Source organism: Podarcis muralis, chromosome 4 (genome assembly GCF_964188315.1).
Source record: "Podarcis muralis chromosome 4, rPodMur119.hap1.1, whole genome shotgun sequence".
In the NCBI taxonomy this organism is placed as follows: domain Eukaryota; kingdom Metazoa; phylum Chordata; class Lepidosauria; order Squamata; family Lacertidae; genus Podarcis; species Podarcis muralis.
The window spans coordinates 18,704,032-18,729,791 of record NC_135658.1 but is presented as its reverse complement, the minus strand read 5'-3'; the positions used below and the strand labels follow the sequence as shown (position 1 = coordinate 18,729,791).

General features: G+C 46.1%; 1 protein-coding gene across 1 annotated transcript in view; it reads left to right on the top strand.

The window, feature by feature from the left end:
• Positions 1-25,760, top strand: part of MAML2 (mastermind like transcriptional coactivator 2) — a 147,680-nt gene that overhangs the window by 80,213 nt on the left and 41,707 nt on the right. Inside the window, exon 2 of the mRNA XM_028726125.2 lies at positions 20,575-22,032. Within this exon, the coding sequence (XP_028581958.2) occupies positions 20,575-22,032 (1,458 nt within the window). The remainder of the gene's footprint in view (positions 1-20,574; positions 22,033-25,760) is intronic.

Genomic DNA, 25,760 nt, shown 5'->3' with positions numbered 1-25,760 from the left:
CAGAGGAATTATTGCTTGGCGTCCACAGATTCCTTCAGCAGAGTGAAGGAGCTGCAATGAGAAACACAGGATTGCCCTAATGGGAGCATCTGTGTATCTATAGTGAGAAAGGAGCATGTGAAGAGCCCTGCTGTATCAGAGCAAAAGCCCATCGGGTCCGTTGACCTGTTCTCATGGGGACAAGTAAGCACAAGTAGAGGGAGTGTCATTGTGCTCAGATCCTGCCTCTGAGATTCCTGTAGGCCGCAGTGAGCCTAGGATGCTAGACTAGATGGGTCTTCGGTCTGATTCAACAGGGTTCTTCTTTCATTTGTGTTTTAATATTTGTTTGGACATGGGTGGCACTCTGGTCTAAACCACTGAGCCTCTTGGGCTTGCCGATCAGAAGGTCGGTGGTTCAAATCCACGCGCCGGGGTGAGCTCCCATTGCTCTGTCCCAGCTCCTGCCAACCTAGCAGTTCGAAAGCATACCAGCGCAAGTAGATAAATAGGTACCGCTGTAGTGGGAAGGTAAATGGTGTTTCTGTGTGCTCTGGCTTCCATCCCGTTGCACCAGAAGCGGTTTAGTCCTGCTGGCCACATGACCCAGAAAGCTGTCTGTGAACAAACGCCAACTCCCTGGTCCTGAAAGCAAGATGAGTGCCCCACCCCAGTCACCTTTGACTGGACTTAACCGTCCAGGCGGTCCTTTACCTTTACCTTTAAAAAAAAAAACAAAAAAAAAAAACTTTATTGGAAGTCACCCAGAGTGGCTGGGGCAACCCAGTCAGATGGGCGGCATATAAATACAGTGGTACCTCGGGTTAAGTACTTAATTCGGTCCGGAGGTCCGTTCTTAACCTGAAACTGTTCTTAACCTGAAGCACCACTTTAGCTAATGGGGCCTCCTGCTGCTGCCGCGCCGCCAGAGCACGATTTGTGTTCTCATCCTGAAGCAAAGTTCTTAACCTGAAGCACTATTTCTGGGTTAGCGGAGTCTGTAACCTGAAGCATATGTAACCTGAAGCGTATGTAACCCGAGGTACCACTGTAAAATTATTGTTCTTATCACTATTACTACTACAGTAAGACCTTGCTGGTCTTTTGAGCCTTGTTGATGTCAGCTCCTCTGCACAAACCCACACCCTCACACGCCATCAGATGTCAGCGGCAATGTACTGTGTGTTACACCTACAGAAGCTCTTTCGTCATGTCTGCAGCTTCAACTTTAACTGGGGAATGGGGAAGAAACATTTTCAGCCGCGTTCCCTTAATGGATGAGCTTCCAAATGTCACATGGCAGAGGTGGGCAGGCCAAAGGCAAAAGTAGGCAGAGCAAGGAATGTAACACTTACCTTTGAACAGAATGCTGGTTCCTACAAGCACTGGCATGCTCCTCCTTCCCAACTTCCATGAACGCACGCAAGGAGCATCACCAGAGTTCAGGGACACATTCCAGTCAGGCAGAAAAACCCAGTGCAAAGCAGAGCCAGTGAGGGGTATGGCTTGGGAAGAGGGGAGGGCTGTATTTGGCCCCCAGTCCTTAGGTGCCCAAGGGACGCCAGTGGCGCTGTGGGTTAAACCACAGAGCCTAGGACTTGCCGATCAGAAGGTCGCGGTTCGAATCCCTGTGACAGGGTGAGCTCCTGTTGCTCGTTCCCTGCTCCTGCCAACCTAGCAGTTCGAAAGCACATCAAAGTGCAAGTAGATAAATAGGTACCACTCCGGCGGGAAGGTAAACGGTGTTTCCGTGCACCATTCTGGTTCACCAGAAGTGGCTTAGTCATGCTGGCCACATGACCCGGAAGCTGTAAGCCGGCTCCCTCGGCCAATAAAGTGAGATGAGCGCCGCAACCCCAGAGTCGGCCACAACTGGTCTTAATGGTCAGGGGTCCCTTTACCTTACCTTAGGTGCCCCAGTCCTGCTTTAACTGGTACAACCATCTCCCCAGGGAATTCTGGGAACCGTAGTTTTATGAGAGGGAAGCAAGTGATTCCTGACAGAATTCTCAGCACCTTCTCCAGACTACACTTCCCAGAGTTCTTTGGGCAAAGCCGCAACAGTAAAACTGGCACAAAGCCAACATGTGTTTGATGCATAGATGTGTCCTTGGTGGGTTATATTGAGAGGTTCCTTCCATGAACGGGAAGGCGCTTTTGCTCGCAGAAGCAGGGAGTGCAACTTGCACAGCCTCCCCCTCCCTGGACAGGCTGCCATTCCATTAACTAAGCATACTATTCCCAAAGGTCCCTCAGTCTTGAGGATTGGCTTTGTGGGGGCAGTGGGGTGGAGCTGCAGCATGGGAAAGGCTTCAGGGAAACTCCATTCTGCGAGCAGAACACGGCACACAGTTCTCTGGATCCAACCCACAGTATATAAAAGCGATTATGAAGTCACCCTCAGTCTTCTCCAAGCTAAACAATCCAATTGTCTTCTGCGTTTCACCTTGCTTTGACACACTTGAGCTGGAATATTATTATTATTATTATTATTATTATTATTATTATTATTATTACTACTACTACTACTACTACTACTACAATATTAGCCATCTTTCTTAGCTTTCCTATTAAAACAAGCTCGCTTAAATCTTCCCAGACGTGTGCATTTCCCAACAGGCCCTCTGTGTGTTTTTGTAATTAGGTATTTTTAGTTTTGCCTTGTTTTACTGCTGCAGGAAGAATCTCATTTGTCAGCACTTTTTCAGCATGGCTAAATAAAGGCTTATTGGCAAACTCCATTCAACTCTTTGATAACAACCCAACTTTAGAAAGAAAGAGCGAACAGACCCTGCTGTGTCGGACCAAAGCCATGGCTCAGCCGAAAGGGGAAGACAATGCCTGCTTTCAGATATTAGAGGTGCTTTGTGTCCCGATAAAAAGCCCAAATTAATGTTTGAAAGGGGTATTGCTAATTCCCTCCCTTCCCCGCAACTTAGCTTGGCTGATTCATGAATCTTATTTAGACAAGATCTCCTACTTGAATTGTCTTGCTCCAGAATCCACCAGGCTGTATCAGATGGTTGACAGAAGGTGTCATTGGATAACTTTCTTATCTTTCTCTCTTTTAGAAGGATGTGTGCTATGTGTAGGATATGCAATATAGGGAGTGTTAGGGAGATGATCCTAGGGCACTGATAGTTCTTTTCTTATGGGGGACTGATCTGTACATTCAGAATATTCTCCTGGTACAACTCAGCTGGGACTACATGGTTTGTTTCAACTGATCAACCTAGGTGGCTGGGGGAAAGCTGCAATGAGCCGTGGACTCACGCACCTCCCTTTCTCATCTTTCTCCTTCCCAGGTGACAAAGGCTTTAGAATTAACCAGAGTTCCTTGTTGTAGCCATTCTCAGGAAACTGTGGCTTTTTCTAAAGTTAGTTAAAAGAAATTCAGCTCTGAAATGATGGGTTGACCTTGGTTAGTTTAACTTAGGTTGGAGCAAACCACAGTTCTGTGAAAAAAGGCATACGTAACAGAGAACTATGCTTTGTTTTGAAGTGAAAGCAGAAACATTCACTCTCCTTGCTCACACAAAGAACAAAATAGACAGGGAGGGCATGAACCTAAGGCTCACCGCAGTTTGTTTCCAGTCACCTAAAACTGTGGTCCCCAATGTGGCACCCATGGGCACCAAAGCACCCTTGTAAACCCCCCCTAGCATTCACCTAAGTCTTTTGCCCCTACATTAAATATATATATATAATTTGGTTATTGGTTGAAGGTTGTCTTTTTTGTCTGTGCTTTACTTGTTTTCAGATGTGTGCAGGAGTCTTGTTTGTTTGGGTGAGTGGGGTCTGGACATCACCAGTTTTTCTTCTGTGAAATAGATATTTTGTGGTGCTGACAGCAATTTGTTAGATTTTCAGATGTGCCTTCCCTGGCTAAAACAAGGTTAGGGAACCCTGATCTAAACCATGTAGCCTCCAGATGTTATTGGGCTACAACTCCCATCATCCCTGGCCACTGGCTATACTGGCTGCTGATGATGGGAGCAAGGGTCCAACAATATCAGTAGGGCCACAGGTTAGCCACCCCTGTTTTGGTGACCACCTGTACTGATCCCATCACTTCAGACTGCTGTAGGTGGGGAAGTGCATGTTTGAGTTGCATTCCCATATTAAATAAGATAAAGTTCCCCGCAAACACAAAATTGGCACATTGCGGTCGAGGGGGTCGGGAGTAAACTTGGACCTTTCTCACTGATATCCCCATTTTCTAACAAGGTTTGCAGGACGTCCTGTGGGCACACAAACTCAGACCTGCAGTTCAGTAGAGGATCACATGGTGCACGGACAGTTTTAGTGGTAATGTTTCCTAAAACCTGGAATAATCCCAGTAATCCTTAATGTGATCACTTGCTATTTTGACAAACGGGTTGCGGCCCCTTCCTCCTGGTATCTCTTCTGCTCCTGCATTTTAACTCCTGCAGCATTATTGTTCCTTTGTGGGGCGGGGGCGGGATTCATTGTGCACTGTAATGGTTCTAGGGGTTGCTTGTTCGTAAGCAGGTGCCTATCTCCCCGGCTGGGTGCAAACACCTGGCTGGGTTGCCAAAGTGAACCTTTTCTGTCCGGACAGCCACTCACCCGTGGCTGACTCAATCGCTGGCAGAATCCGTCAGTGGGCGTTTCTTAAACTTCTTCCAGCAAAGAAGTTCTTTGACGCCTAGTCGCCGCCTACCCTCTCCGCGCGGAAGCCTTCTGCGCAGGGAGGGCGTGGGCAACGGAGGACCTCTACTCTCCCCGCTGGTCCCAGGCAAGGAGTCATGAGACCGCCTTGCCACTTCCCCCAGCTGCCCCCCTTCTCCCCTGGTGCTACGCTGATTCTCTTCCCCAGAAGATGGGCTGCTCCTCCCGATCCCTGGACGCTCTCTGGAATCCCTCTGGCTTTCGCTCTCCCCCTCCAGTACTGATGGCAGTTCCCTGACATGCACCCATCTACCTAACTCAGCAATTTGATCTCTGTATTGTTTCCAACTGTGCAGAGTGCTTGTTAACGTTGCAGCCACACAAAGGCAAAGACAGTCCAAGATTTACAGAAGCCATCCTGGTTTCTGATTTGGTCCCGGAATGTTCAGTTTTCCCTTAGGATTTTCGTCAGAGAAATATTGGAGGGTGTGGTAGGGCATCCCTATTTTCATTGGATAAATGTTGGAGGGTATGGAGTTATGCGACCCACAAGCCAAGGAGATAAGAAACTATGCAAACTTTAGAAGACATCTGAAGGCAGCCCTGTATAGGGAAGGTTTTTTTTTTTTTAATGTTTAATATAATGTTGGAAGCTGCCCAGAGTAGCTGGGACAACCCAGTCAGATGGGCAGGGTATAAATAATAAAGTTGTTGTTGTTGATGATGATGATGATGGGCAGGGTATAAATAATAAAGTTGTTGTTGATGATGATGATGGGCAGGGTATAAATAATAAAGTTGTTGTTGTTAAATAGGATGTCTCTATTTTCATCGGAGGGCATGGAAGCTACGGTGTGGTGAGAAATTAGGAAACTTTCTTGCAAGTAGAAGGGGAAATGCAAGGCTTACTTCTGCTCACCATCGTTTTTGTTGTTGGCAAATTAAGGTAGCCACCTCCTGCAGCTAACGCTGGGAGACCATGAGAGGGCCAACAATAGCCATTTAATTCATTATTGTTGTATGTGTTACTGTCATGGGTTTGGAAGAGGCACTTGTGGGATTTTCCGCCTTGATTATCGTATGCTTTGATTTGGGATGGAGGGTAGAGCACAGTGTTTTGCTGCTCTGCCTCTGTCAGCAAAATGCCTTTCGCCTTACCTAATTTACCTCATGTTTATTGTGAGAATAAAATACATGCACACACACACACAAAAGTACATCGCCGTGCATACCCTGGAGGAAGGGTGGGATACAAATGTGATAAATGAATTGGTTCTTAACTACTGCCGCCTCAGTCTTGGCTGTTAGGCTCATTAATCCCTGCGGGTTCCATTTTCTGAGCAAGCGAAAACTTGAAAGCGCCAGGTTTCAAGCCTCAAGAGTTGGACTCCACGTAAGCTGTGTGTGTGATCTTTGGGCTGCTTGTGTTTTAACAGATGTGGTTTGCAAATGGCCTGACCCAACCAAGAGGGATTAGCACCTCGCTGTTTATTCTTCTCAAAGAGAGAAACTGCAGGAAGTTGACACATTTTGCCATATGTCAGAGAAACTGAAATGGAGGGAACACAAATATAAAGTTTCGGTGGAGGGGGTTTATCTCACTGCATCCCTGGCCCTTCGTCCTCTTAAGGTTATGGGTTGCCATAGCATTTGGTCTCGGTGAAAGCATCGTCAGAACGAAACTCCCATGGTTTTGGTTGGTGTTGTCACCAGGCCAATTCTCAGCGAACCATATCTGTACCTATCTACCACGAGGTGTTGGTTTACTAAAACCAACTAATTTCCTAAATAAAATTAAGTAAATAAAATTACTAAATAATTTACTAAAAGTACCAGCACAAAATGGCTGCATCGCTGAAGCTAAATACCTCAGACCTGATCAAATCACATACCCTCCTACATTTCTCTGTTGAAAATAGGGGTGTCCTATTCTATTATTATTATTATTATTATTATTATTATTATTATTATTATACCCAGCCCATCTGACTAGGATGCCCCATCCATTCTGGGTGGCTTCCAACTTTAAAAAACATAATAAAACATTAAAGGTTAAAAAGCTTTCTTATACGGGGCTGTCTTCAGATAGCGCAGGGGTCGGATAACTCCATACGCTCCACCATTTTTCCTATGAAAATAGGGACATCTTAAGGAAAAGTGGGACTTTCCAGGATCAAATCAGAAACCGAGACGACTTTGTAAATCCAGTACTGTCCCTGGAAAATAGGGACACTTGGAGGGTCTGAAATCATATTCCGACATATTGAAGACTGACCTTTATGTTCCACCAACTCATAAGTGGGACTGTTCTACTCAGGTTTGATAATTGCTTTTTAAAATGCTTCCCCATGTTCTGTTTGGTTGGTGTGTTTTAAAGCCCTGTGCCATCTCGGGTGCAGAGCTTGCCAGATCTTTTCTCCTCGCTGCAGTATTTGCCATACGCAGGGGCTTCTGTGCAGTCGTACCTTGGAAGTCGAACGGAATCCGTTCCGGAAGTCCGTTCCACTTCCAAAACATTTGAAAACCAAACTATGGCTTCTGATTGGCTGCAGGAAACTCCTGCAGCCAATCAGAAGCCACAGAAGCCCTGTTGGACGTTCAGGTTCCAAAAGAACGTTTGCAAACCAGAACAATCACTTCCGGGAGCCAAATTGTCCGAGTTCCAGGGCGTTCAGGATTCAAGGGACGACTGTATTTTGAAATGGGAGAGTGTTAAAAACACACAACAACAATATGCCACCTATAGACGAAAGGGATACAGATGAACAAGAACTACCACATTGCTTGACTGGGTGAGGAGCTTAGCTATTAGAATCTCTGCTGTGATGAAACAGCTCCCATTGATTTAAACCGTCGAAGAGCTACATTTGTGATTTTTGGAGGATCTGTACATTAATATGTCTCTCCTTCCCGTATCCCCAAGGACAAGCTAGCTTTAATTTACAATAGAATTATTTAGAAACCCTCAGTGACTACGGTGTTTACCGGGATATGGGCAGAGTCGGGAGAGAGATGAGAGAGCTTTCAAAGTCGTTGCTGTTGGAGACTTGGCAGGTCTGCTAGACGTTTGTAGGTACTTTCTGGCCTATAAACATATGAATGTGAGCATACAAGAAAACAGCGCACATAAATTCCTCCTGGTCAATCCCTACAGGCTGAATCAAGCTAGGTTATTGCGCCCCGTGTTTTGAATTTCACTTTTACTAATTTAATTTATAGGCAGTGAACCCAATTCTTTAAGCTTGCTTGCAGAAATCAACCCTGACATGTTGCATTTTATTTGCGTGACTGGCATCAGAAAGGAATCGTTTTCCATGCAAAATTATTTCATCTGTTCGGTTAGTCATGCTGACGGCACGTTCTAAAGTAGATACGTTGGATTTCTCCACATTTTTAATATTCTGTATGTTTTCGGGCTACACCAATAAATGGGCACCTCAGTCCTAAACCTCAAATGCTCTGGCTGAAGCAGAGGTGTCTATCCACTCATGGAGAGGAACTCAACTGGTGAGAAGCCATGTTCCCACTGGTTGTAGCCCATGTTTGGTTTTGTGAGTTCAGGGCAGAGACAGCCTCTAATCCACTGGATCCCAAAGCCTCTTTATTTTCAGGTGAGACACCAGGATTGTGAACCTTCCTTCCATGTAAGCCTGGAACTGACATAAATAATCCTACCCATTGGAACCAAATGGTTTTGCTTGTTTTTTAAGAAAAAGACTCATCCCAGCTAGTTGTATAATTTAAAAGTTAAATGTAATAGTGTGGCCTAGGATTGCATTGCTACTTAGTAAATCAATCTAGGGAAGCCCTTGTTGAGTTAATTTTAACTACCGAGGGCAAAGTTTCGTGAGTTGCCAATTAAAAGGTACGCCCTTTTCAGGTAGTTTTGGTTCTGGTGTGTTACTGTTGTTGGCTATTTTGGCTCTGGTGTGTTTCCATAATAGGAGATGAATAAGAAAATATTTAAAATGTTGCCACCTTTGATTTATTTATTCATTCATTCATTCATTCATTCATTCAGTTTATTTATTTATAGGCATTTATAACCCACCCTTCACCATATGGTCCTAGGGCACAGGTTACATACAGCTCAATAAAGTTAAACCATGTAATAAACTAACATTAAATAGAAGGGATATCCTTTTCCACTCCCAAAAAGCCTGTGCAAAAAACTGCATCTTGACCCGGTGTAAAAATATTAGAATGATAAGGCCAAATGAACTTCGGAGGGTAGGCAATTCTCCAGTCTGGGGGCTACGGCAGAAAATGTCCTCTGCCGCACCACCACACCACAAATTTCACAGGAACTGCCAGCAGAGTTATTGCTTTTATTTATTAAACTGTTTCTTATACTTTCTTTGGTAACTCCGATAAGTAATATATTGAGGGTTAGGTGAAACACAAATTAACTTCCATTTCATTGTATAATGAATAGATTAATCTGCTAAAAGGCTGGTGCGTAATCAAATCATATTTTGCTATGTGCAGAGAGTCTTCTGGTTTTTTTTAATGACGAGCATATAAAAATTCAACCTACTACTAGGGCAGCCAGATTCAGAAGAGGACAGGGCTTCCTGCCCCATCCACAGTCATATAGAAAAAGCAATTTCAGCTGGCTCCCTGTCCTTTTTCCTAGGCCACCCAGCCTCAGACCTGGGCCTTTAGGAGGCAGACCACAGTCCACAGGGCCCCAGAGTTGGCATTGGGGAAAAGGTTCTTGAACAGCTGTATGGCAGGCAGCAATTCAGCAGGTTGAGCCCTTTCTAGTTGTAATTAAGAGGGAAAGCTTCGCCTACTTATATTCTGTTTGTCAGATATTGCATTGCTGGTTTATTTGGGGGGGCCCTCTGCTCACCTGAAAAAGTAGACAAGATTTGCATGTTGCCCATCATGTATGCACATTTTATGCAAATCCGTGTCCTCCATTGTGAGTGGGTTGGAAGGCCCAATACACATGCAGTGTACTAGGCCCAGAAAACCCTGTTGGCACCCGCTGCCAAAGTGGTACAGTCGTGGGCAGGCTATACCACCTGATTCTTGCCGTTTGGTCCTAGCAATTCCCCCTTATAAAATAGATTTCGGCTCTGCCAGTCTCCAAACTGAACGAAGGGGAAACAAAGGCTGGGAAGCCTGAAGGAACAGAAGAGCTAGGGAAGGAAGTGTAGGCTGGACAAAGGTTTGGTTCATTTTTACAGCCCTTAGAGGGAGAACAATAATGTACAGAAGCTGTTAATGAAGGGCTGGCCTGGAAGTCAGAAATCCCTGCCAAGTTTGAAATGTGTTTTTATTCTGATCTCCTCTCTCAGCTGTCCAGCTTCACAGTGGCAGATCCAGCTGATGTGAGCCCCAAAGGAACATGGGAATGAGCAATGCAAATTATTATTATTATTATTATTATTATTATTATTATTATTATTATTATTTCCCTCTTTGCACTAGTTTTCTCCTTTTTTGCAGCATTTTCAACATTTTGAAAAAACAAGCCAGAAGGGTGAACCCACATTATCAAGTATAGCAAAAACTTCTTTTTTTAAAAAAGGATGACTATCAGGGAAATATCAAAACATGATGCATTTTGAGCTATGATAACCTTCATCAGTTTGTAAAAAGAAATTAAAGGTGTTTATTTTCTTTTGCAAGTGATCAGATTATTTGCAAATGGATAGTTGAGGGTGGTGGACATAGGCCAGCACACATACTGTAAATTGTTTGCAAATAAATATATTATCACCATAATTCACTGAAGAGCTTCTTGGCTCCCAGTACATGTACATCTAATATTTTCAGTTAAAGGGATTTTCCATACCACTGTTTGAGGATGGGGGAATATACCCTCTTGAAAAACAAAGTTCATCTGTAATCTAGAATCTCGTTTTGCTGATTAAAAAACAGCCACTTTGACTTCTTTAGTGTGTGGGGGGGGGGAGGGGAACTACCTGTGAACTGCTCCTTTTCCTCGCCAGGCCATTTTATACGGGTAACTATAGCAACTCCCTCCTTTTCCATGTTCCGAACAATTTGTACAAGCCCGACATGAAAACAACTTCCAGCTACCAGCCATTGATGTTTCATAAAAGAGATTATGGACCTGGCGCGATGTTAACGTCCTTTAAAACAGGCCATAGCGAGGGTTCATTAAAATGTAACAGCAGAAACCTGGGAGACCGTTTGGAAAATTCCTATTTGGAACGTTCGCAGGCTGCACAGAGGCAAACCAGACTTTTGCTAGCGAGTGAGCTGCGGCCGGTCACAGACCCAGGAGAAGGAGGAAGATGTATCTGCTTGATACAGATATTTGCATACTTGAAATGTTTTGGGGAAGGTTGTGGCTCAGTGGTTTTCATGTACATGTTGGTTCCAGGGGGTAACTGGGATTTCCTTGGGGCATCTGTTTGGACATTGTAGGAAATAGGTGCCACATCCAAACCATACTTTTAAAGCACACATTTAAGCCACATGTTGTTGTTTAGTCATTTAGTCGTGTCTGACTCTTCGTGACCCCATGGACCAGAGCACGCCAGGCACTCCTGTCTTCCACTGCCTCCCGCAGTTTGGTCAAACTCATGTTTGTAGCTTCGAGAACACTATCCAACCATCTCGTCCTCTGTCGTCCCCTTCTCCTTGTGCCCTCCATCTTTCCCAACATCAGGGTCTTTTCCAGTGAGTCTTCTCTTCTCATGAGGTGGCCAAAATACTGGCGCCTCAGCTTCAGGATCTGTCCTTTCAGTTAGCACTCAGGGCTGATTTCCTTCAGAATGGAGATGTTTGATCTTCTTGCAGTCCATGGGACTCTCAAGAGTCTCTTCCAGCACCAGAATTCAAAAGCATCAATTCTTCGGTGATCAGCCTTCTTTATGGTCCAGCTCTCACTTCCGTACATCACTACTGGGAAAACCATAGCTTTCTACTGGGAAAACCATAGCTTTATGGAAAACCATCTCCACATGGTTCCCCCCCAAAATATAATAATCCCAGGAACTGTAGTTTCTGCCTCACAGAACTACCCTTATGTGGCGAGTTCCCGACCCCCTCAGGCGGAAATAATGACACGTGACACAATTATTAAGGTTAACGGGCTAAAAAAAGGCCACAACTTTATTGGTTACAGGTGATGAGCGGTATTGGCTTAGGCATTGGTCCTAACCTACTGTATCCGACTCCAGCCCATCTGCTTGAAGTCCGGGAAGGGTTAAGCACCAGTAGGGGAGTCCTGCTGATGCACATCAACTAGGAACTCCCCCGGGGCCACCGCTAGGGGGCGTGCCTTAGGCCCTCACCTCCCTAGGCTTCGGACAGGGCCACGCCCCCCGGAATCTTTAATGGACTACCCTTCAATATGTGGGGCAGGTGATGGCGCTACCTCCCCTCTTCCATCTACAGAACAATACCAATGCCTAATCGCCAGTACCCAGAAAGTTGTGACAATTTGCTACGGGGTAGGCAAAAACCAAGTGGCTGGTGCCAGCTTGCCAAGTGGCTGGTGCCAGTTTACCAGGCCCCTCAACGGCAACCAGCCAAGGTCCATAGGAAGGTCAAGGAACGAAAACATTATAGGGCGGGAGGGTGGGAAAACAGGAACAGCTGGCGGGCGGCAAAGAGGGAGATCCCCGGCCACGTCCCACCTATATAGGGCAGGCCACACACCCGAGCCAGCCAATTGGCTGGCTAGGGGGTGACGTGGCTGGGAATCCCCCCAATCGCGCGGGACTGGCCTCCACCCACTGTGCACATGGAGGGACCGTGAAGCCCGCAACCGCACCTCCTCCTGAAGGCGGAAGTGGCTTTCCCAGGATTCTTGGTTGGCAGCCATGTGCTTTTAAATAGATGGCGTGCGTGTGACCAGGATGCAAGACTACGTAATGCTGTATACCAGTGTTCCAAACAGCACAACAGATGCTGCTGCCACTGACCTGCGGCCCTCTCTCACCCAACTTTCCTCCCTTGCCGCCCTCACTTAGTTCCTTTGTGGGAATCACCTCTGTCACTGTCTCCCCAAGTCTCCACTTTAGGAGGAGAGCTAGAGAAAGAGAAAGCGAGAGAACACACGGTAGATAAATGTAGATCTAGTGGTGTTACGGTAAATTTTCAAGAATAATCTTTTGGAGAATATTTTCGATTAATGAGAATATTAGAGAATTTTCATTTAAAACAGGAGAATATTCATTCTAATGCATTGAAAATGCTGTAATTTTTTTGCATTGAAAATGATATAATTAGTTTATTCATGGGTAAACTTGTTCAGATGGCAACCAAAAACTGTACAGATACTTTTATTCAGTGGGGCACTGCAGTGAATTCACATTCTTTCTTTTTTATTATTCTTTTAAAAAAAAATTGCACCAAACTTCAAATTGAAAATTCAACGTGAATTGTATTGGCCTAGATACTTTAAGTGCATAAAGCATTAAAGCTACTTTCTGTAAAAAAAACAACAACACACTCTATGGCCAAGGGTATAGAATTATTAAGAATAAGGTCACACCAAAATAGAAAAAAGGCTATTAAATTTACCGGTAGTTGAAATATATATGAATTCAAATGTTCATCAAATTAAATGAATAGCATTTTTAAAACTTTTTATAAAAAATGTTTTCTGTAGCTCACATTTCAGAACTGCCAATGGTTTCTGCCTCACAGAACTACACTTACGCAGTTACAATGCCCAGTAATGTAACTGGGTCAAAAACATCATTATTCATTACTTACACTGGCAATATCACAGCTTGAGTTATTATATACTAGATTTTTTAAAATGTGGGTTGTAAAACTAGTTCTTACATTAGAATTTACAGTTTGTGGAGAATATTCTCCGGAGAATTTTCTAGCAGAGAATATTCTCCAGAGAATATTCTCACCTCACATCACTATGTAGATCACCCTGTTTGACAAACAAACAAACCTCACATCATTTTCACTGTTTGTTTTTAACTCTTGTGTTTCATGTGACTGATAAGTGGAGCATGAAAACATTCTGCATTGGAACTGGGAACTGGACAAGAATCTCATTATAATATTGCATATCAGTGTAAAGCATTGTAGTTAATTAGGGAAGTGCATCAGTGTGTGTGGGGAAGGGTATTTTGGGAGCTAGAAAACCCAAACTAGACATTGACCGAATCCAGAAAGTGACCAGAGGTGGAGAGTTGGTGGTGGTAATACCAGCATTTTAAATTATTGTTGAGCCTTCTCACATTCCACGTAAAGTAACGGTAAAGGACCCCTGGATGGTTAAGTCCAGTCAAAGGTGACTGGGGTTGAGGCACTCATCTCGCTTTCAGGCCAAGGGAGCTGGTGTTTGTCCACAGACAAATGGGTCATGTGACCAGCATGACTCAACTGCTTCTGGCACAACGGGACACTATGTCAGAAACCAGAGCGCACGGAAATGCCGTTTACCTTCCCACTGCAGCGGTACCTATTTATCTACTTGCACTGGCATGCTTTCGAACTGCTAGGTTGGCAGGAGCTGGGACAGAGCAACAGGAACTCACCCCGTCGCATGGATTTGAACCACTGACCTTATGAGCTCAAAGTGGCACACATAGTTCTCCCCCTCCTCATTTAATCCCCAACACAACGCTGTGGGGGGAGAGAGACAGCGAGTGCTCACCCAGCGAGTGGGGATTTGCACCCTGGTCTTCTGGGTTCTAGTCCAACCCTTGAACCACTATACCACAGGCTCTCGTCCATTGAAAACCTTGGGCTGCACCTCCAGACCAAAACAAAGAATTCAGGGTTTTGTTTTTCACTTAAAAGCAAACCGCTTGGCTTTTTCTTTTTAAAGAGGGCTCAAAAGAGACGCACAACTGAATTTTTGTTAGTGTTGTTGCTGTTCTCTACAGCATTGCCCCACGAAGAGTAAATCTGCAAACTGGAAAGAAATAGCATCTTTTTCTTTTCAAACTGACGCTGTATTTATTTATTATTTTAACAATGTCCTTCTGCCATTTTCCCGCTGCCTTACAAGATTGTGGTTTTTGGTCTGCCAGATTGCATTACTAATTCCCCTAAGAACATGGGGGAAGAGAATAGCCATATACCACTAATCCAGATTGCCTCTCGTCCGCCGCTGCTAAGTCCCTACAGGGCTGCCTTTTCCCTCTTTTCCCTCCTCTTTCGTCAGTTGACAACCAGCTCCGTCATCGATTTATATAGATACGTGAGATATACACTCTGCAATGCAAAGAGTGGTGATCCGAAGCTCTTTTTTTAAGGTTCTCCAAAATCTTGACAGGTGGGGGTGATAGAAAGCCCATATCCCCTACCCCTACCCCCACCCCACCCCTAAACCAATCAAACAACATATTTCAGGAGGAAGCTTCTGAGTAACTCTTGCAGAACAGGCGCTTGACACCACAAATGTTCATTTTTCTTTTCTTTTGCAGCCACTGCATGTGGCAAGAAACTCTTACGCACCACCCATCTCCCCCCTCCCCAAAAGATGTGCTTTTCCCCTTTCCACAACCATGGGGTGTTTTGGAGAGCAAAATTGTTGGTAAGGGTTAAGTATGCATCCACCCACCCACCTGCCCCGCACATGCTTCCTTCTCCCCAAACTCCTCCTGTAGCTCTTCCCATACACGCAGCAGTAATGCGGCCTGCTCAGGTGTTCAGTAATGCAGCCTGCTCAGGTGTTCAGTAATGCAGCCTGCTCAGGTGTTCAGTAATGCAGCCTGCCCAGGTGTTCTGTCTAGCCAGTATGTGCGCTGGTCCTAGTAGTGGCAAAAAATTGCAAGGAAGTGTCTCATCATCTGTTCGGGGCTGCGTGAAGGGGATGGAAGGGAGGGAGGAAAACAGTACCCTTCCACCAAGCTACAGGCGAGACCCCACTTATGCAGGTGTTGCGTTCCCAGGTACCGCATGTGTGAGAGAAGTTGCGCGTATTGGGAACACCATCTAAAAAGCCTGTAAACACCCTCCAAACCTCAGGAAACCCTTTTTTAAAAAAACAGCAGCACTAATGAGGCACCCTCCAAACCTCCTTTCCAAACCGCCGACTCTCCACAGGCCTCAAAGGTCGGTGCAAAGGCTCCTGGGTTCATGCCTTTTTTGCCGTTTTCACACTGCTTTTGCCCTTTTCACTCCACTTTTGGGTTTGAATCAAATTGTTTAATTGTTTCACAACACCTTGCGGTGGCTCGGTCACGCACAAGTGGAGAGTTGTCCATATACTAGGCCAGTATGAATGAAAGCCACTGATGCCGGGGAATCCCATCTTGCGTGGACATCTAAGAAGAGGAGGAATTCTACACATCTGAGAATCAAAGCAGAATCCCTCAGTGGAGCCGGGTTCTGCAGGAAGCCCAGATTACAAACAATTTAGCTGCGCCGGGTAATCCCCCTTCGTTTTAAATCTGCCACGCAGGATGTTGAAAAGGCAAAAACCCAAATGGCAGCAGCAAAAAAATTTTAGGATTAGGAGCTTTCCTGCGCACGGCTGTGTATGTGTTAATATTTTAAGCTGACTTCTAAAACCGGTAAACAATTGCGCTGCTTCCAGTGGTGGGTGGTGCTGAGTGACCTCTTTAACATGCCTGATTATCCTGTCAACATTTATAATGCCTTTGATATTTCTCTCTCGTCGGGACGGGATCAGTTAAGCAGTCGCGTTTCGCCCGCACTCAGCTTGCCTTCCTCCTCTTCTGGCTTTCCCATCCCCTGGTTATATAAATTGACATTAATTTCTGTAGATCTTAGCAGTGAGAGATTGTTAATTTATTCATGGTTGGAGGAGATCTGGGAAGGGAGGGGAAGGAGAGTTCTCCAGGACGAAAGAGGCGGTGGAAAGAAACATCTCGTACGGCACGGAACACCGATCGTCCGTGCCCGCTTGTTTTGCACAGAGTAATGAATGCTCCATTCCTGATTAACAATTTTGACCTATTTAAAGCTGCACTGTGTCATCGTCATCCCCGCCGCCAACCCCCCCCCCCACCATCTTACGTTGCTTCTCAGACAATGTGAGCCACACATTACATTTTAAGGGCTCATCAGCTGCAGTATTTGTCTAACCGATATCACTATCGCGTGCCAGCAACTGGAAGAGAAGCCACAATGAGAGATTTCTTAGGCAGAGGTTACGGAAATGAATCTTTTGTGCCTGCCATTTAAATTTGCGGGTGTGCGCCATGTTAATTTAATCTAATACAACAAGGGAACGCCGCTGTGGTTCCAGCGCAGGCCCTTAATTGATCAAATCAAACCAACGTCCTTATTCCTTTCTTGACAGCAGGTTTTGTTTTGGACGCAAGGGTTTAAATCATATATATTAATTAACATGCCGGCAAGCTGGTTCGGTGTGCTGGCACTACAGTGGATTCAATGCATCCGTCCTCTACACATGGGAGTGGGAACCTTCAGCCCTCCCGATGTCGTTGGACCACAACTCCCATCTTCCTTGATTATTGGCCCCACTGGCTAGGGCTGATGGGAATTAGAGTCCAGCAACATCTCAAAGGCCACAAGTCCCTACACAAACACTTCTTGCAGGAGCTCCCAGACATTGATCCCCATGCTAAGGAATAACCAGGTACCCATTTAATTTTACTTTAAAACAAAATTATCTTTCTGTTCAAGACAAAGGGAATATCTAGTTTGGAGGGGTGGGGGACCTGCGGCTTTCCAGGTGTTGTTGGGGACCCCCAAGTGCCATCTTCCCCAGCTAGCATAGCCAATAGTCAGGGAGGACAGGAGCTGTAATTCTCATTAATGATAATAACCCCCATGAGACTGTTTCACCTAAGTCACAGGTGCGGTCCATGCATCTGCAGCCGTGTATGATGTTAGGTTTGGACAAGTAAAGGCCGAGCCAGAACAAAAGGGGCTTTGCACGCACCACCAATCAGCTGGTCAGTGGTTTCTGCAAGACCCTTTTTGCCCAGTGCTTCCCAAGCTCTGTCCATCAGCCAAGGCCGGCACAGCCATTAGACGGCAGTGGCATAAGCCCCCAAGTTGGCGCCCCTGCAGACGTCCTACCTGCCCTAACACCTCCACCACTGGCAGAGAAGGGACACTAACGCCAGTGCCGATTTCAGGCGAGGTCTTGCAGAGTATGCGATACTTTGCAGAGAGCCAGTGTGGTGTAGTGGTTAAGAGCGGTGGACTCGTAATCTGGTGATCCGGGTTCGTGTCTCCGCTCCTCCACATACAGCTGCTGGGTGACCTTGGGCTAGTCACACTTCTCTGAAGTCTCTCAGCCCCACTCACCTCACAGAGTGTTTGTTGTGGGGGAGGAATGGAAAGGAGACTTTTAGCCGCTTTGAGACTCCTTAGGGTAGTGATAAAGCGGGATATCAAATCCAAACTCTTCTTCTTTGCCCCAAATCTGCAAGCTCTCACCCTGAATGGGTGAGATCTTGCCTGAAACTGGGAACAGATGCTGGCAGTGGAAGTGGCAGGGTGGATGGCACTTCCCATTTCGCTTCCGGTGGCGAAACCAGAGATGCCGCCCCTGCTATCAGCCGATTGCCAGTTTGGGAAGAACTGTGGACAAAGCTTCCCAAACGCCAACAGTCAGCTGACGTTCAGTGCTTGGCTATAATCGCTTGCACTCATATTCTAGGAGAAAATGGAGTATAGACGAGTCACGAAATTATGTCAGAGTAGAGCCTAGATCAAGGGTTGGAAAGCTATGGTACCTCCCCTAGAGAGTCCAAACAATATGGACGAAGTCAGGGCTGGTTCCAGGGACCATTGAACTAACTTAGTGCAAGGCCATTTCATATGATAAGTTGATAAAAGGCATTTGAGTGGTGCAGATGAAAGATAGAAGATCACAAGGAGGGATGGAGCCAGCTCCAGGTACAAAGTGGTGTGTGCACGTGGGGGAGGGATGATATTAATCTTCGTTATCACTATGCTCTCTACCAGTGCCAAGCCATCAAATTGTTTTGCATACCCTCGATAACTTAAAGAACAGCTTGGGTCTAGGAGATACAGTAGTGAAAAGAGAAGTGGCGTGATTGCAGTCTTGGGAATTGCGGTCGATTTAGGCATTTATTTTCACTTAACTCCAAGAGCTCCTGGGATTTTGAAGAGCTGCTGGTTTATTTATTTTTAAAGTAAATTAATGAAATAAAGACTGAGAAGAGCAAAATGTGCTGGCAGGATATGGCTTTTGTTGCCTGGAGACTTCCTTGCTTCACAAGAAGAATGTGGGACTTGGAGAGTGATTTCGGTTTAGCAGAAGGGAGTGCAAAGATAACCGAGAAAAGAAGCAAATGTAGTTTACCAGGTTTACTGGAAAGAAAGCATGCAGTGGAAGGAATCAACAAAGCCTGTGCATTACCTCATTCTCCTTACGGTTTGAATTTTACCAAGTTAGGTAACCAAAAGTCTCTGATCACTGATATCACCACACTGTTATCTTTGGTTGTATTTCAGGTGCACCTGAAATATATTACAGCAAGTCTGGGCAACCTGGGGCCCTCCAGATATTGCTGGACTCCAACTCCCATCAGCCTCAGCCAGCACAATCCATGGTCAGGGATGATACAAGTTGTAGTCCAGCAAATCTGTAGGGTCCCCAGTTCCCCTTCCCTGAATTAGAGATAGATTTTGTTCAGAGCTGGACCTACAGACTCAAGGTGACTTAAAAATCTAGCTCAACTATGGTCTTACCCATTTAATCCTGAAGAAGTCTTATAATTCACATCACACTGGAAAGTTGGCAATAATGAGAGTCACTTTCACAATATTATAAGCAGAAGAAATAAATATAGGTTTGGCAATGCTGAAGTGGTATAAAATGGTATGATCTAGTTACAGTCAGGCACTCCTGGGTTTCAGTGAGCAGGACAAGGAAACCTGCAGACTTCTTGTTGTTGCTAGACTCCCAGCTCCCATAGTCCTGGCCAGAATGGTCAGGGATGATGGGAGTTGTGGTCCGGCGGCATTGTGGAATGCTCATGAACATCTTAACTGATCAGGAGTTGAACTGTCAAACATAAATGGGACAGAAGGGATTGCGAGCTGTTGGTGGGAAGAAGCATAGAATTCGTGCTCAGCTGGTAGGATGAATATATGGCTTAGAAACAGTGTTTCCCAACCTTGGGCCTCCAGTTGTTTTTGGACTACAACTCCCATCATCCCTAGCTAGCAAGACCAGTGGTCAGGGATGATGGGAATTGTAGTTCAAAAACAGCTGGAGGCCCAAGGTTGGGAAACACTGGCTTAGAAGATGCATTTGCATAGGTTTCAAATTACGGTCTTCAAATAAAAACATCTTGGAGATCCCAAGCCACAGGGAGGTTAGGCTGGCCTCAACCAGAGCCAGGGCTTTTTCAGCCGTGGCCCCGATCTGGTGGAATGCTCTGTCACAAGAGACTAGGGCCCTGCGGGACTTGACATCTTTCCGCAAGGCCTGCAAGACAGAGCTGTTCCACCAGGCCTTTGGCCAAGGCACAGTCTGACCCCCTCCTTTGGTAATTCTTCACAGAACTCTAGCCCAGTGGTTGCCATTAATTTGATTTTGAATTGATTTTAGAATTAGTTGGTTTTAGAATGCATTTCAATTAATTGATTGTGATTTTATGTAAATTGTGTTACTTTTATTGTTGGTAGCCGCTCTGAGCCCGGCTTCGGCTGGGGAGGGCGGGATATAAATAAAATATGATGATGACGACGACGACAATGATGATGATGATTACAGACCAGGTATTTAGAAACCTGGCTGCATGGGCCTCTAATGGATTTCCAGACATGTGAGAAAAACATTGCAATATAAGATCCTTACAGGTGCCTTGATAGTTTGCGAGGAGTCAGTAAGACCGCAGACAAGATAATATTTCACTGTTGGGTATTCCTAACACAAGATGCTGCTGTAATGTCCAAAGTGGGCAGACATTCATGAATTAAACTTCGCCACTGATGTTGTAAGCACCATGTTAGAAGCCAACACGTTGGTTTCATTAATTATAGTGATGTTTTTGAATGCCTAATAAAGAGTCTCCTTGTTCCTTCCAGCTCCAAGGTTCCTTGAAGAGAAAACTGGTGGTGAATCTGTCGCCGGCCATTAACAAGAGGTCCAATGGCATTGCCGACTGCACCTTCCTTGATATTAAGAGGATCCGAGTGGGCGATAATAACCTTTCCATGGGGCAAGGTGGACACTGTGGCAACAATTGCCCCAACCAGCCGGTGTTGGGAACCTTGACGGCTGAACAAGGCGCTCAGAGGAAAGTCAGCAGCCCAACCGGCAACACCCACTCGAACGCAAACGGGATGTTCAACATGACTCTGAAGGAAGTCAAGAAAGAGCCCGGTGAAACCAGCTCTTGCAGTAAGCACCTGGATGGGCAGGGCTCCCAGGGCAATCCTTTCCCCGTGCGATACGGAGAAGACGCAGGGGAACAGTTGATGGACCCGGAACTTCAGGAGCTGTTCAATGAGCTGACAAATATTTCGGTGCCACCCATGAGCGACCTTGAGCTGGAAAACATGATCAACGCCACCATCAATAAAGACGAGCCCTTTAGCATCGACCTCGGGCAGCAGGTCCAGAGAGCGCCCTCGGCCAGGTCTTCCTCCTTGCAGATGGACAAGATGGTGATCAAGCAAGAGTACTCGCCAGGTCTGAACCAGGCTTCCGTGGGGTCTCCCCAGATGAGGCCTTCTTCCACGGGCCCAGCTTACACGATGTCCGGGGCCGCTATGTCCGCCTCATCGCCGATTCCTTCAGCACCTCAGACTCAGACTCCTCCATCTCAAGGGTCTTCAGTTCCCAACCGGCCCTTGGCCAGCTGGCAGGAGGTCTCCCACGCCCAACAGTTGAAGCAGATCGCGGCCAACCGACAGCAACATGCCCTTATTCAGCAGTGCCAGCAAAGCCAGCCGCCGTCCCCCTGGCCCGCTTTGACGTCTGCCGAGCCTTCTCCCGGGTCCTTCAGCCAGGAGAAGATCTCCAGCACTCCTTTCCACCAGCAGCAGTTCAGCCCTCAAAGCTCCGGAATCCCTGGGAATGGGAACCAGCCGAAAGGGATAAATAACTACCTTTACCGGCCAAGTGCCATGCCCCAGGGCAATCCCATGAACATGATGATGCAGCGAAAGCCTCAGGACCTCAACAGGGGTTATATAAGCAGCGGCCAGATGTCTCTGGAGGAGCCTCAGAACAACATCAAGCCTTTGTTTCATTTCAACTCGGAGCAAGCCAGCCAGCAGATGCCTTCCGTTTTGGGTTCCCAAAACAAGCCTTCCATTCTGCACTATGCACAGCAGCAGCAGCAGCAGCCTAACTCTGCCTCGGTGCAACAACAGAACCAGCAGCAGCAGACACGGCCACCCCAGCCTCTCCCAAGCCAGCCTCTGCAGAGGCCACCGAACATACCCTTAGCTTTGCAGCAGAAGATCCTGCTGCAGAAAATGCTGCAAGGCCAGCCGGTTTCGGGGCTTCAGTATCCTGTCCCGCCTCAGCACCAGCTGGTAAGCTTGCTTCTTTCAACAGGATGGTTCAGTGATTTGTGAAAATTACCGTATTTTTCACTCTATAAGACGCACCAGACCACAAGACGCACCTAGTTTTTGGAGGAGGAAAACAAGAAAAAAAATATTCTGAATCTCAGAAGCCAGAACAACAAGAGGGATCGCTGCGCAGCGAAAGTAGCAATCCCTCTTGCTGTTCTGGCTTCTGGGATAGCTGCGCAGCCTGCATTCGCTCCATAAGACGCACACACATTTCCCCTTACTGTTTGGGAGGGGGGAAATGAGTCGTATAGAGCAAAAAATATGGTAGTAGGGTTGGGAGGGGAAGGGCTTTCTACAATCCTAGGAGCATACAGGAGATGCAGGGGCCTTTTAGCAGGCCACCTAGTTCAGTATAGGGGGCCCTATGGAAGTTGTCAACCTACAGTTCCCATAAGCCCCAGCAAACGTGGCCAAAGAACAGGGGTGATGGGAGTTGGAGTTTGGCAACATATGGAGGGCCAGAGGGTCCCCACACTGGATGTAGCCTAACCCCTCCCCTCCTGCTCGACGCAGGAAATCCTGAGTTAAGAGCGCCCCCCCAACAGAGGGCCTATAAGCCATTTGCTTGAAGATCTTCAGCAAGGGAGAGCACACTGTCCTTCAAGGTACAGTGGTACCTCAGGTTACAAACACTTCAGGTTACAGACTCCGCTAACCCGGAAGTAGTACCTCAAGTTAAGAACTTTACCTCAGGATGAGAACAGAAATCGCATGGCGGTGGCACAGCAGCAGCGGGAAGCCCCATTAGCTAAAGTGGTACCTCAGGTTAAGAATGGTTTCAGGTTAAGAACGGACCTCCAGAACGAATTAAGTTCATAACCAGAGGTACCACTGTAATCGGTTCCACTGTTGGACCGCTCTGACCAGCAAGATATTTCTCCTACCATTCAACAGAAAGCACCCACGTTGCGTTGCCATCTGAATTGTATAGCTCCCAGTGTGTGTGTGTGTGTGTGTGTGTGTGTGTGTGTGCCAGGGGCAAGGCTGGTGTAATCCAGATGGTGGCACCAGCAAGTACAGGTGTTTCACTGAGGCTGGGCCATTCCCTAAGGCTTCATCACCACTCAAATGAGTCACACATCAGCTGCGGAGATGGGGGCAGCTGCACCAGTGGTTCCCTGCTGGGACCAAAGGGCCCTAGAATTTTCCTGAGGATCCTGTGTCCTGCACTGAGATATTGCTGGGAGCTTGAATGCATCTGTAGCAGACAAAATTAGGAGAAATTGCTGATAGCTCCCAGTACATTTCTAAGCACAATTCAAAGTGTTGGTGCTGACCTTGAAAGCCCTAAATGGCCTCAGCCCAGTATACCTGAAGGAGGGTCTCCACCCCCATTGTTCAGCCTAGACACTGAGGTCCAGCACCGAGGGCCTTCTGGTGGTTCCCTCACTGTGAGAAGTGAGGTTACAGGGAACCTGGCAGAGGGCCTTCTCGGTAGTGGCACCCACCCTGTGGAATGCCCCCCCAACAGACATCAAGGAAATAAACAACGGTCTGACTTTTTTCTAAGACATGTGAAGGCAGCCCTGTTTAGGGAAGTTTTTGATGTTTGATGTTTTATTATGTTTTTAATACTCTGCTGGGAGCTGCCCAGAGTGGCTGGGGAAACCCAGCCAGATGGGTGGGGTATAAATTATTATTATTATTATTATTATTATTATTATTATGACTTAAAAAAAAACAGCCTCAAACTTACATGGAGAAATGAACAAAGGGTTGAAAAAATGAGATACTGAGAGAAACTAAGTTGGGCAGATTCGCCACTCAGTGGTTGAGCATCTGTTTTGCATGCAAAAGGTCCCAGATTCAAACTCTGACATCTGTAGGGCTGGGAATGTCACGTGTTTGACACTGCCAGTCAGTGTTGACAGCCTTAAGTTAGACGCACCAGCAGTATGACTCCGTATAAGGCGCTTCCTTAGGTTCCTAAATATGGTGAGGCCGGTAGCAAAATGATAGCCGCACAAACATAAGAACATAGGAGTCCAGAGGGAACTGACCAAGGGCCTATATAGTCCAGTACTTTATTCCCACAGTGACCGATCAGACGCCTGTGGGTTTGTGTCAGGTTTGTTTGGGTTTTTTTCCTTGAGCTCAGAATTTTCAGACATGTAAACAGAGAGGTGGCACAAGGCGAGGACTGTCTCCTGGCTGCTGGTGCCTCAATGGCTTTTAACTGTGCATTCAGAAATGTTCCTCTGTGCTCTGAGGGTGATGTTGCATTTGGTGGGATGTGCAAAATGTCTGCACAAACTCAGTCTAACATCTTCCTGTCAATCTCAGCTTTCTGACAGGGTTGTAATGTATTTATATCAGTCAATAACTAGTAGAGAAGGTAGGAAGAAAACAGAGCACATAAAACACTCAGGAGTTCCCACTCAGTCACAATAACAAACCATTGTCTGACATTATATGAATAAGCCTCAGGTTTATATGCTGCTCCTCCCTCCCTCCCTTGTTCTCATATGTTCATGGTTTGTATCAAACCACAGTTTCCTGTTTAATCCGAATAGAGGAAACTGTGGCTTGTACAAACCGTATTTTACTAACAAACTAGGATACCAAACCACAGTCTAATCTTGGTTCATTTCCTGGTTTGTTAACTGTCTTTTGTACAAACCACAGTTTCCTATATTCAGGAAAAAATCAGGAAATTGCAGTTTGCCACAAACCACGAAAAGATGTTTTAAATCTCCACCCCCTCAATTGTAAAGGAGGATGGTAGGGTATGGGCCAGCATGCAGGTTCAATGCTCATCTTTGCTTGTGCACATAGTAGCAAATACATAACCATGGGTTGCCATTACGTCTGAGCCGAGTCAGTATCCGTTCAGCAGAAGGAGGTTGTTCGTGACAAACTTGTTCGCTAACAGGCATCTGAAACATTGTGGCAGAAGATTATTTCTCAGCCACCAGTGCTTACTAAGCAGAGTGCTTTCTTAATAAGCATTGCTACAGAGGCTGAATTGAGGCCACCGTTATTTAAAAAGCAGGGAAACGTAAGCACACAGGTCTCGAAAATCAGTTGTAGCTCTCCTGTCAAAGAAGGGTGCTGCAATTGGAACTCTTCCAAAATGTATACATTGTTTTTATCCACAGCTGATAACCCTCTGTAATTTTCTGGCTCTAAAGTCTCGAAAAAGCACTTTGAGACATGTCTTTATCAAGCTAAAGCTTGCTAAGTGAAAGCACAAGGCTTATTTCTCTGCCTGTCACTGGCGCTTTGTGTCAGGCCACGGGTGGGGGAGGAAAGGGTTTTCTAACTTCATGGCTTCTGCCTTTAGGGACTGAGCATACGATTGAAAGAGAAGTGCTTGGTTTCTCGAGAAACAGGGAAATGAAGGCAGTAGTTTGTGCCACCGTGCAGGATTCCCACAACCCTGCTTCTTCTGTGTTGCTTTGCAGGAGAGACTTTCCACATGTTTTTTCTTCCTTTCTCAAATTTCTACATTCTCTGTGATCTTCCACATTCCCCTTGAATATCAATTTAGGTGAGATTTGGTAGCATTGTACATGCATGAGTGTGCAGCTGTGCGCACACACATTCATACATGCACATGAAATTTCAGTCATCTTATCCCTGCTCCCCTTTCCAAAGTGACTGAAGTCGGGGTGGGAAGGGGAGAGAGATTAAGACCACATATTTTTAAAAAATGTGTGTGGTATCTTACAATAACATACAAATCA